General features: G+C 41.7%; 1 protein-coding gene across 1 annotated transcript in view; it reads left to right on the top strand.

The window, feature by feature from the left end:
- Positions 1 to 12,501, top strand: part of dync2i2 (dynein 2 intermediate chain 2) — a 46,823-nt gene that overhangs the window by 32,503 nt on the left and 1,819 nt on the right. The window contains exons 4-6 of the mRNA XM_072565992.1: positions 5,329 to 5,438; positions 8,250 to 8,417; positions 11,706 to 11,932. Coding sequence (XP_072422093.1) covers positions 5,329 to 5,438; positions 8,250 to 8,417; positions 11,706 to 11,932 — 505 coding nt within the window. The remainder of the gene's footprint in view (positions 1 to 5,328; positions 5,439 to 8,249; positions 8,418 to 11,705; positions 11,933 to 12,501) is intronic.

The raw sequence follows: 12,501 nt of genomic DNA, 5'->3' as shown, positions 1-12,501 counted from the left end.
TGCAGAACCACATCTAACATTAGCCATATTGTTGTGTGTTTTGCAAGAATGAGCTGATTGCATACAGTTAGTACACTATCTTCTGCAGACAGTAGAAGGAACGTTTTGTTTCATACAATTCATTAGTTGTTGGGTTGTGTGGCCAACATACTTGGCACTGCACCAGCACTGAAATTCATATACCCTATGTTTTGTTTTTGGTTCATTCATGGGATGTGGGTACTGCTGGCTGAGCCAGCACTTGTTTCCCCTAATTTCCATCCCTAATTTCCCCTTGAGCTGAGCAGCTTGCTAGGTCATTTCAGAAGGCAGCTAAGAGTCAATCATATTGCTGGTGTCCAAATGTCACATATAAGCTAGACTGTGTAAGGATGGCAGATTTCCTTCCCTAAAGGATATTAGTGAACCAGATGGGTTTTTACACCAACCAACAGTGGCTATATGGTTGTCATTTACCAGCTCTTAATATCATGCTGTGTTTTGTTGAATTCAAATTTTACCTTTGACTTGGTAGGATTCTAACCCATGTTCCCAGAACATCAACCTGGAGTTCTGGGTTATTAGTCTAGTTACCATTTTGCCACCACATCTGTATATTATGCTGGACATTTCTGGCTTAATGGCAGCATCCGACTAACGAAACATAGAACTCAGTTTGCTGCTGTATAATAGTAATATAAAACTGCTAACTTTACCTGTTGTTTACATCTTTCAGGTGCCTAACTCTTCCAGGTTCAAGTACCAATAAAATTAGTAGACAATGACCAATGCTATTATTACTAAACAACTAATCCAGAGACCCAGGTGGTGTTCTGGGGACTTGCATTTGAATCCTACCATAGCAGAAGGTGGAATTTGAATTCAATGATCTGGAATTAAGAGTTTAATGATAATCATGTGTGATGATTTCAATGAGGTCAGCCAGGTGGACCTCGTAGAATATGTGTTCCCTGGGGTTGTCAACCTGGTCCAATCAGGGAGCCCTGGGTGAAAGGTAGAAAGAAGAGTGTCTCCCATTCTAATGTTCTAAGGATATGGATTCAAATCTAGGCAGTTAATGAAATTTGAATTCTATAAAAATTGGAACAAATTGATAACCTAATGGATGACACTGTTGATTGTTGCGCAATGCCCTACTGGTTTGGAAAATAAATGTCCGATCTCGTTTGATCTTTGAAGCTAAGCATATTCGGTCCTGGTTAGTACTTGGTATTCCTAGGTGGTCTCCCATCCAAATGCAGTAGGCTACCTGATGTTGCGCACCAGTTGGAAGATGCTCAGTTGTGCGGTGGAATCCCCTCTGCATGTACCCTTTTCCAGATGGAATTTCACATTGGCCCCAGGATCCCATAAATACCCCCAGGTACCTGTGCCCCACAACCTGAGACACCTCCAAGATATATGTTGTATGTTTTTTAGGGAAGTGAAATGGCGGATGATTTTAGAGATTGCTGCTGCACATCATCCACCTGTTCTTCTTCTTCCACTGCTCGCCTTGGTGTGCCTATTTACTTCTGGGTAATGGGGATCCCAGTGGAGACCTCTCTACACAGGAGTCCTCTCTCTTTTCCTTGGGGATCTGGAATGGAGGGTGTTGAATGCAGCAACCGCAGATTGCAGTGGTTCACAAACCCCTTCCTTCCCCTTAATGACATGCCTCTGACCTATGCAGGGCTGGTGAATTATTACAGAAAGTTCATACATAATCTGGCATCCATCCTGGCACTTTTGCATCAACTCTTAAAAAGAGGTCAGCCTTAGGAATGGTCCCTTCAGACACTCTGCCTGTATTCCTGATGAAGGACTTTTGCCTGGAACATCGATTTTCCTGCTCCTCGATGCTGCCTGAACTGCTGTGCTTTTCCAGCACCACCTCTACTCCAGAATTAGGAATGGTCATCCAGCCAAGCCATAGCTTTCAGGGCAGTGTACAAACACCTCCTAAAATGTTTCACACTGTGATCCCAAGCAAGATCTGGCATTAACATGTGATGCCTCCCCATATGGCACCAGGGTAGTATTAACTCATAGCTGGCACAATGGAGAGAAATGCCCAATAGCTTATGTATCCAGGACTTTGGGCTAATGCAGAGTGTAAATTATGTCCAAAAAGAGAAAAAGTTTGGTCATGTTTGGAGTCAGTAAGTTCCACCAATACCTTATACGGACATAAATTTATAATAAAATGGACCACAAACTCTGACTAGGTCTACTTAAGGAGGGTAATGGGGTGCCGCCTATAGCTTCAGGCCAAATTCAGTAGTGTGCTCTAATACTCACATGTCATTTACTGTATCCGTTACTCCCGATGTGGTCCCCTCTACATTGGGGAGACAGGACGCCTACTTGCAGAGCACTTCAGAGAACATCTCTGGGACACAAGCACAAAACAACCCCACGTCCCCGTGGCCGAACACTTTAACTCTCCCAAGGACATGTAGGTCCTAGGCCTCCTCCATCGCCAAATCCTTACCACCAATGCCTGGAAGAAGAACACCTCATCTTCTGTCTTGGGACCCTCTAACCACATGGTATCAATGTGGATTTCATTAGTCTCCTCATTTCCCCTGCCTCCACCTCATCCCAGGTCCACCCCTCCAACTCGGCACCGTCCTTTTGAACTGTCCTACCTGTCCATCTTCCTTCGCACCTATCCACTCCACCCTCCTCTCTGACCTATCATCTTCGCCCACCTTCATCTACCTGTTGCTTTCTCAGCTACCTTCTCAGCCCCATCCCACTCCCATTTACCTCTGAGCCCCACAAGCCTCATTCATGATAAAGGGCTCACGCTCGAAATGTCGAGTCTCCTGCTCTTTGGATGCTGCCTGACTAGCTGTGCTTTTCCAGCATCACACTCTCGACTCTAATACTTAGTGTGTATAATTCCAAGTTGGAATACTATCCAGGAAGCCAGGTAGCAAATGTGGATGCATGGAGTTGTCTCCCACTGGCAGATACACCCCCCACTGGCACTGCCAGTGTCAGTATTGGATTTAAATTTTTTGGATACACTTCCAGTCACAGCTGACAATATCAGACTTCAGATGCAGAAATATCTGATCCTAGCAAAACTGAAACAGCTGGTGGTGATGGGCCGTCACTACCAGAATTGAAACCTTTCTGAACGAGGAGAGACCAAATCACAGTAGAAGCATGGGGGGCAAGAGTAATTATCCTGAGCAAAGATTGCCCCCAGATACTGGCTGAACTCCACCAAAGTCATCTAGGGGTCTCCAAAATGAAGATGTTGGTGAGAAGTTATGACTGGTGGCTAGGCTTGGATGTGGACATAATTACATTGGAGAGGCAGAGTGCCAAGAAGGACAGAAATTACCACCAGCAGCTTTCCTGCATCAGTGGGAATGGCTGGGTAAATCCTATATTTGGTTTGTAGATCCTTTTATGAGTTCTATGTTCTTAGTCATTGTAGATGCCCATTCAGAGTGGTTGGATGAGCACAGAGATCATTTGTCAAACAAGAGAACACAATAGCAAAACTGTGCACATTTTTTGCAATACACAGACTCCAGGAAGTGTTGGTCACAGATAACAGGCCATTGTTTACCAGCAAAGGCATTGATGCAATGAGATCTGCCATGTCCATCTCAGATTCAGAGGTCTCTTTAATGCTTGATGGAGGGCAAAAACCCATGGGTGCCAACAGCCTTTCCAAATGCTCCGAGCAGCAGAGCACATTTTGCTCCCACCTGGTTTGCGAGTTCGTGGCTTTTGTGTGGCCCATGTGCTTGTTCAGGACCATCGCTCCTACGCGAACTTTATAGGTCACTGTTCCCGACCTTACATCAACTATGCCTCATATGCAGGGCCATCTCTGTGGTTCCTACACCAAACTTCGTTGGTGAGAATTTCCTAAACTTGAATGAGATTTGACATACAAGGACAGCTCCACACCATCCAGCGTTCAATGGCCTGGCAGAAAGAGCAGTCCAAACTTTGAACACCGGCTTGAAGAAACAGCCAACAGTGCCACTAGATTCCAAACTGTCTCGATTGATATAGGACCATCCCTCATGCAATTGCAGAGATAGATCCAAAGGAGTTGTTAATGAAATGAAAACTCCGCATCTGGTTAAATCTGATCTTTCTGGACCTGGGTGGAGGATGAAACAGCATCAAGACCACCAGTTCTAGACTCAACTAAGCGAGAGATACAGTTTACCATAGGTGACGAAGTTTGGTGTAGGAACCACAGAGATGGCCCTGCATATGAGGCATAGTTGATGTAAGGTCGGGAACAGTGACCTATAAAGTTCGCGTAGGAGCGATGGTCCTGAACAAGCACATGGGCCACACAAAAGCCACGAACTCGCAAACCAGGTGGGAGCAAAATGTGCTCTGCTGCTCGGAGCATTTGGAAAGGCTGTTGGCACCCATGGGTTTTTGCCCTCCATCAAGCATTGAAGAGACCTCTGAATCTGAGATGGACATGGCAGATCTCATTGCATCAATGCCTTTGCTGCTGTAAGAAGAGAATGAATTTACCCCAAGATGCTGTAGACGTAAGAGGTTAACTCCTGTGTTTTATACGTTGCCTGTACCTGACACAGCGTTGGGGGAACCTCACCCAGTGCTAAAATGCCCCTGAAGGCACTACAAGATAAAAGATATATTGTTGAATTCAGAGGGGGAGGAATGTAGTGATTGTAATGAGGTCATCCAGGTGGACATCATAGAATATGAATTCCCCAAAGAGGCTGATAATCTGTACCAAAGAGGGAGCCCTGGCTGACAGATGTAAAGATACGTGTCAGGCATTCTAACAGTGAGCGCTGTCTGTGAGGGAACTGGGCCAGTGTCAAAGACTATCCAAGTGTAAATAAAGGGTGACTTGGTGACAGAATACAAGCCTCTGTGGAGTTATTTCACCACAAGATCATTGGCAATTTTCAGCAAAAGCCCAAGAGTTTGCTATTGTCCTTTAGGGAAGGAAACCTGCCATTCTTACTTAGTCTGGCCTACATGCGACACCAGAGCCACTGCAGTGTGGTTAACTCTTAACTGCCCTCTGGGCAGTTAGGGATGGGCAACAAAATGCTGGTCCGGCCAGTGACGACCACATTCCAGGAATGAAAAAAATAAAAAATTCCAGGTAAATTTAAGGCACTTCTGGTCTGAAAGTGGTAACCAGTCAGATATTCAACCATTCATTACCTATTTATCATGCACTATAAAGGATTGTGCCTTTTCAAATTTGGCATTCTTGCATCTGTCCTGAAGAGTGGACGACATGGCAGCATGTCTCTCTTCAGTTAATAACTTCTGAATGATTGTATAAAGCTTTGCTTTCTACCATGTGCTGTGTAGGTGGTCTTTACAATGGAGAAGTTTTAGTGTGGAACAGCAGTAAAACAGATGACCCTTTAATTGCTCGCTCAGGAATGTCTGAGGATACCCACCGTGAGCCAGTTTATCAGGTAAAAGCCTTAGTTTGGATTATTCTGATCCTTCTGATCTTCCCTTGTCTGGTTTAAAATAATTTTCACCATGTGAAATCCATAGGATAATTGCTGATAAAATGTCAGCTCCTGTTCTTCTACCCTTTCCCCTCCAGATACCCATTTACATTGTCATAATTTATGTGCTGCCATTGGAAGGCTATTCTGAAGGATCTCGATGTGTTGTAATTCACTCTATTGCACAGGGATGCTGCTCATTTGTCTTGAGATTCTCAATCATTAATGTGTAGCAAATGTGAACTGAGGAAAATTTATAGCATGTTCCCAGCAGCATAACAATGGCTAGTTGGAAATTTGGATCTAATTTCCATTCAAGAATAATTGTCATTGAGGAAAAACATGACTGCAGACTGCTTCAACAACTAAAATAATATGAAAGCAGCTTTTTAAGATGTACACCTAACTCAGATTGCCTCATTGTGAACTGGATAGATGTCAACAGCAGTTACAGCCTGGCCAAGGCTGCAGGTTTGTAGATTTGTTCAGTCAGAGTTTGCAGTTGAATGGAGTTAAGATGAAAATTAGCTATGATCTAATTGAGTGGCAGAACAGCCTCAATGGGCTGAATGGCTTCCTGTTCCTGTTATCCTATTTTGAGATGATTTGATCTGAGTAACTAAAAACGTTGAATGGGATTTTGAGAAGTTATTTATCCTGTTTTTTGGGAAGTATTCTGCAGTTCTTATTCTGTTACCGTAGCCAGTGCCTTTCCTGGTATTTCAGAAATGTATTGGGTGCTACAATCGCTTCCTGGTTTGAACACACTAACTGGGAATTTCTGACTTGTCTGTTTCATTCTACATGCCACACTTGCTCTGATGGTTATGTCCTCGACCTCCTAAACTGTTCCAATGGAACCCAAATAGAAGTTCAAGGAACAGCACCTTGGGTTTCAATGAGTACTTTGTAGCTTTCTGGTATCAGTATTGAGGGTTCAACAATTTCGCATCCTAGACTGTGCCACATGTTTTTGAACAGCAGTTGTTGGCAATGACACTTTCTGCTGTTGTCGTTTTTGGTTTCTCTAGATACACCTTTTCATGTGTTTGATTGTTGATTGTCCACTTCTGGGTTGCACCATGATTCCATTTGTCACTTAATCTCTCTCATCCTATATCACAGGTTTTTGCCTCTGTTCTTTCCCTCACCCTCCCTCCCTTTTCCCTGTTTGTGTTTGTTAAAACTTATTGAATGTTTAACTGCTTCCAAGTCTGGAAGTAAGTTATTGACTTGAAGCATTAACCTGCTTCTCACCCACATGTCCTGACCAAGCTGCTAAGTGTTTTCCAGAATTTTATGTTTTATTTATTTAGGATTTCCAACATCAGTATTTTGCTTTTGCTAAATTCTGAGATCATTCATTTTTAATAAGAGATAATTTTGAGGATGGGGAATCTCAGCCTATTGGTCCAAGCCAGAGGGCTTTTGTGGGCACACCATTGCCACTTCACTAAAATAGTGATCCTGGGATTAAGCATTTATTAATCCTTCTCCTCATCCATTATTCAGTCAGACATTGTGGGTGCACCACTTGCTGATTATTCCTTTTCTCCTTCCCCTCTTCCATTTGGGAACACACAAAGGCTCTTGGATAATGACAAAATATTCTTGAGAGATGTTGGACAGCTTAGTTTTTCCCAGTAAGGAGGAAAAAGAGAGTTAGAGGTTTACAGAGGGCGTTACATTAGACAACTAAAAGCTTTGGCACCATTGATGGAACGACAATGTAGTGGGGGATATATAAGAATTCAGAATCTGAGAACTACAGACACCTGAGAGAGTTGGCCTGGAGAAGGCTATTGAGATAGTGGATGTTGAGGCAGTGGATGGATTTGCAAAGGATTTTCAAATTGAGATATTATTGCATCGTGAAACAGTGTAGGTCAGTGAGCATGGGGGTGATAATTAAACAGGACTTGGTATGAGTGAGAACTTGGTTTGTGGATTGTGTGTTCAAATTTGAGAGGCTACCTGAAGGGAAGCATGAGGATGGTCTGACCCTGAAGGTCAGAAGGTATGGAGGGTTTCAGCATGGACTAAGGCAGAATGGTGATCAATGACCATTTTAACAGAAAAGCTAATTGCTATAGATGCTGGAACTTCAGAATAAAAACAAGTGTTGAAAAATAATTCTAGCATTTTCTCTTGGCAGGTCAGGCAACCTCTGTGCAGTTGACAATACAGGTTTATGACCTTTCATCAAAGGTTTCTCTAATTTCACAATTTTCTGTTTTTATAATTTTAAATACATTGATTATTTCATCGAGCACAGCTAGTGTCATAAATACAGTATCTTTACTTGACCCCTCTCTTTTTTTCTCCCTTCACTCACCCTGTCTACCTTCTCGACGACTCCTAAACCTGTCTATCCTGGTACGCTCCAACAATTTATCCTCAGTTCCTTTTTTATAATTTAAGTAATATAATCAAAGATGCAGCTTCTCATGTAGGGATGATCTATTGTTATCCTCAAGGTTTTATTTTGGATGTGTAAGAGGTGGGAGAAAGACTACATCAGTGAATCTGCAACATGTTAGGCATATTCAATTAATTTTTAAGGATGATTGATCCTGGGGTGTAGTATTTGACAAGCTAACATAAGAGTCAGGGGGAATGATCATCACTCACTATCCAGTGACTAGATTTTGGGGAAAGGGGTGAAAGCTGGGACTGAAGAATGATCAGGAGATAAAAAGAAGGAAGAACATGTTGCTTTCATCAAATATTTGAGTTTTAAAGCAAAACTATGTTTTTTCCCCCCCAAAACAGGTGCATTGGATCCAAAGTTTAAGCCGGAGCAACCGAATTAATGTTCTGAGTGCAAGCACTGATGGGAAAATTCTGATATGGCAAATGGATGGGAGAGGTCGGCTGGTACTGCAGGATGGATTTGCCCTGATTGTTCAGCAGATGCCGCGTAATCTCAAACTCCACAAGGTGAATAGGCTTTGTAAACTGAGTTGGGTGTGTCTAATGTAGATTCAGAGATAGTCTGTTAAAGCAGGTTAAGGATATCACGTTGATGACATATCTATAATACCACAGCTACATAAACTTAAACATCCTCCATAATGATGCTAGAAGGTTAATAACCTTAATAAGTCAAAACTGATGCTGAGATAAAGCATTATGTATATTTTGTGTATAACTAATGAGAATTGAGACAGCATGGCTTTGTGTGTGGGAAATCGTGTCTCTCAAATTTGAGTTTTTTGAAGAGGTGACTAAGTAGATAGGTGAAGGGCAGAGCAGTAGACGTTGTCAACATGGACTTTAGCAAGGTCTTTGACAGGGTTCCACCTGGCAGACTGATTTAGTAGGGTTAGATCATATGGGATCCAGCAAGAGCTACCCAATTGAATACAAACGTGGCTTGATGATCGGAGAACAAGTGGTGGTAAAGGATTGTTGCTTAGACTGGAGACCTGTGTCCAGTGGTATGCCAGAAGGATTTGTGTTGGGTACACTGTTGTTCACCATTTATATACATGATTTTGATGAAAATATAGGAGGCATTGTTAGTAAGTTTGCAGATGACCCCAAAATTGCTTGTATAGTGGACAGTGAGGAAGGTTATCTAAGAGGACAATGGAATGTGGGTCAACTTGGCTGAGGAGTGGCCAACGGAATTTAATGTGGATAAATGCTGTGCTGTATGATCAATAACTTTATAACTCCTACAGTGTATTAACCTGAGATATATCCAAGAAAACTGATGTCAAGCCTTGAAGTTAACCCCTCCAATTAAACTAGGAAATCCGAACTAAGCCAATTTGCAATAATCCAAGATGTACTATTGAATATTAACCATCTTGGTTCATTAGGAGCCAAAGAAATGTCGATTTGTCACTGAGACCGCGATGTTACCACTTAGCTACATAACCTTACAAGCCAGCACTGGTGGTGAGTTCTTGTAAAGTTTAATGGCTTTAGCTGGTTGAATTAATATTGTTTTCTTTAACTTTTGGTTCTTGGATTCTAATAGCTTTAGTAACAAAGTGAAAGTTGTGAGATAGCAACAGTCCTCTTATCCATCTTCCTTATTGCAATACTGTATCTCTAGCATGCTATCTATAGATGCGATGTAAGGACTATGCATTTTATTTGCAAATATAAAGTGGAAAGTGGATATTTGATTTAGGTTTTTTAACAGTTTAAAGGAAATATGGAACTGTTTGGTCATGTAATGGTTACGTGAGCGTATAACTCGGCTGGAAGCTGTGTTTTGATGCTTTTATGGGATTATGGCACCAGTTGCCTTTAGAAAAAGGAAGTATCTGTTTAGCAGCAGGGTTTGGATTGGTTGTAACTGTAGAGAGACCAGTTGGGACTCAGACCTTCAAGTTGATCAGTAAGTGAAATCACTTTCGCTCGCCTAGTGGAAGAAATAACACGCAAACACTTTGAAAAAAGAAACAATTGCAAATTTAAACCAAGACCTATGTCCTTCTGACCAGCTACAGAAGGATTGCTGCAGTGGACAACAGTGTGATCTCATCATTAAAAGTCCCCTATTCCCCCTTTGGATTGGAATTTGATCCACAAGCTTTGTCATTTTTGCCTGTTATTTTTTCCACCAGTGATTATCCAAAAAAAATTAGTTGTCTGTTGTTATGATCAATATGTAGATGAATGTGTGCGTGTTTGCATTTAAGGAGGTTACATTTTAAGTTTGCATATTAGTAATTTATAATAATTTTTTTCCAGGTCCGAGAGAGGGCATTGATTACGGTCAGGCGTTCTTGTCATAGAGATTAAATTGGTCATATTTCATACTTGTGATGATTTGTGGAGAACTGGGCTTGATTTCAAGTGCACTATTCACAGCAGGGTCATGGCAGTGAAGATTTTTACACAACAAATCTGTCAATCCAAAACCAAAGTCATTCTAACCTCAGTCATTGAGCTTTGGTATACAGATTATATTTAAGTGCACATTGATTCAGAAATTGAGCCCGAGTCCATTATCAATTCCTTCTCCAAAGCATAAGGAAAAACAAGCCTCTCACTGAACACCCAGAAAATTAAGATCTTCTTCCAACCAGCACTCTCAGCACATCTCCTCCTCTCATCTCCACCACCTCCTTCATTGATTTAACGATCAGTGGTGAGATCCTGGATATTGTGGATCATTTTCTACATCTCAGAAGCTTCCTCTCAGTGAAGAGAGACATAGATCATAAAATTCATCATTGCCTCCAATATACCTTTGGCCAACTGAAGAGTTTTTGTGGGGAAGTCACAAACCTGAGACTAAGGTCGTAATTTACTGGGTAGTAGTAATCCTCTCTCCTCCTCTTGCTTCAGATGCTTGGGTAGTTATTAACGAGACAACTAGTGTGTTTTCTTTCATTGCAATGCGGATTGGAGAATAAAATGATAAAGAAAAATCTTCCTGAAATTGTATCGGATTTTGCTGAGAATGCAGGAAAGAACTATGATGAAAGCAAAATAATCAGATGCTGGAAAGGTGTGAATGGTTCTGTTCAGAATCTTTTCAGATCTTCAAAATGTACGTCCTAAGAAATATATTGAACTCAGCATTAACTTGTTTCTTTCTCTGGATGCTGCCAGACCTGCGGAATTATATCACTCATAAAACAAGATACTTAGAGTTGAGGCAGTACAGTGAGGGTTGACTAAGTTAGTCCTTGGGATGAGTGATTTGTCCTTTGATGTAAGACCGAGTAAATTGGATTTATATTTTCTGGAGCTGGGAAGGATAGTAAGTGATCACATTAAGATATGAAAGATTCTGAAGAGACTTGATAGTGTAGATGCTGAAAGATTCATTCACTTCTCAGCCCTTAAGGATTGTTTCTAGTTGTCAATGAGGCTAAATGTTAAGGGATTTAGGACTGAGTTGAAGAGAAATGGTGTCACCGAAAGGGTTGTAAATCTATCTGATTGGTTACCGCCAGAGAGTATTAGATGCTATATTAGTGTCATAGAGATGTACAGCACGGAAACAGCCCCCTCGGCCCAACTCGTCCATGCCGACCAGATATCCCAACCCAATCTAATCCCACCTTCCACAGTTTTGTTTTGGTCTCCCAATGAGCAGTGACCTATTAGGAGTGAGCATGCAGGTGAGATTGACTTTTTTTGTTAGCTAGTACTATTAAGATAAATCAGGAGAAGCCGGCATATAGAATTAGATGTGAGCTCAACGTATACTTTTGTTTCACACTTTCTTTGTCACTATTTATGTTAAATCATCCACAGGCTCGTGAAGATAGTTTGTTTGGTGTGACCTCTCTCTCCTTTTCTCACCTGGATAAGACTGTATTCATTGCTGGTGTAGAAGGTGGTTATGTGTTGAAGTGTTCAACAGAAGTTCTGACTCGTGCAACATTGAGCTCTGGCACCGTTCCATTGAAGGCCCCAGCTCAGTTCACCTTTTCTCCACACTGTGGTCCAGTCCATGCTGTTGATTGCTCACCATTCCACAGGTCAGTATATGAACAATGATAAGACAGCTAAAGAACTAGGGTAGAGGGAATGGGAAAGTCATCTGAGGTGGCTCTTACATGATCAAATGTAATTAATGCTAAATCTTTGCAGTACCCAATTTTTGTACAAGGAGATGTTTGCCTTAGTTAGAATTGGATTCAGCTCTGCCTTGAAGCAATTCAGCAAAATGGCATCCAGTGTATAAACTGACAGCCTGTTCCACAAGTCCACTGTTGGGATGGCAAAACAATGAAAGCACCTCATCACATCTATCTTCTAATTTTATATGACACAAAGTTGTGACCCTGCTCCTTCCTATTAAAGTGGTAGTGTACTTTCACTCTTTGAATTCACTTTCCAGAGGGTTTTTGTAGAAATTCTGCAGCCCTTTTTGTCGGGGTGGGAGAACTCCATTGCAGTGCTGACCAAGTGCTGTTTTATGTGCTGATCTTTGGATTAAACTGTTGCTCTTTCAAGTGGATGTAAAAGACTGAATGACATTATCTTGAAGAGGTGGGGATTTCTTAGCATCCTGTGTCTATATTTATCCTTACAAACTGAATTACAT

Source organism: Chiloscyllium punctatum, chromosome 49, assembly GCF_047496795.1.
Source record: "Chiloscyllium punctatum isolate Juve2018m chromosome 49, sChiPun1.3, whole genome shotgun sequence".
NCBI classification, from domain to species: domain Eukaryota; kingdom Metazoa; phylum Chordata; class Chondrichthyes; order Orectolobiformes; family Hemiscylliidae; genus Chiloscyllium; species Chiloscyllium punctatum.
This window is presented reverse-complemented; position numbering and strand designations above follow the sequence as displayed.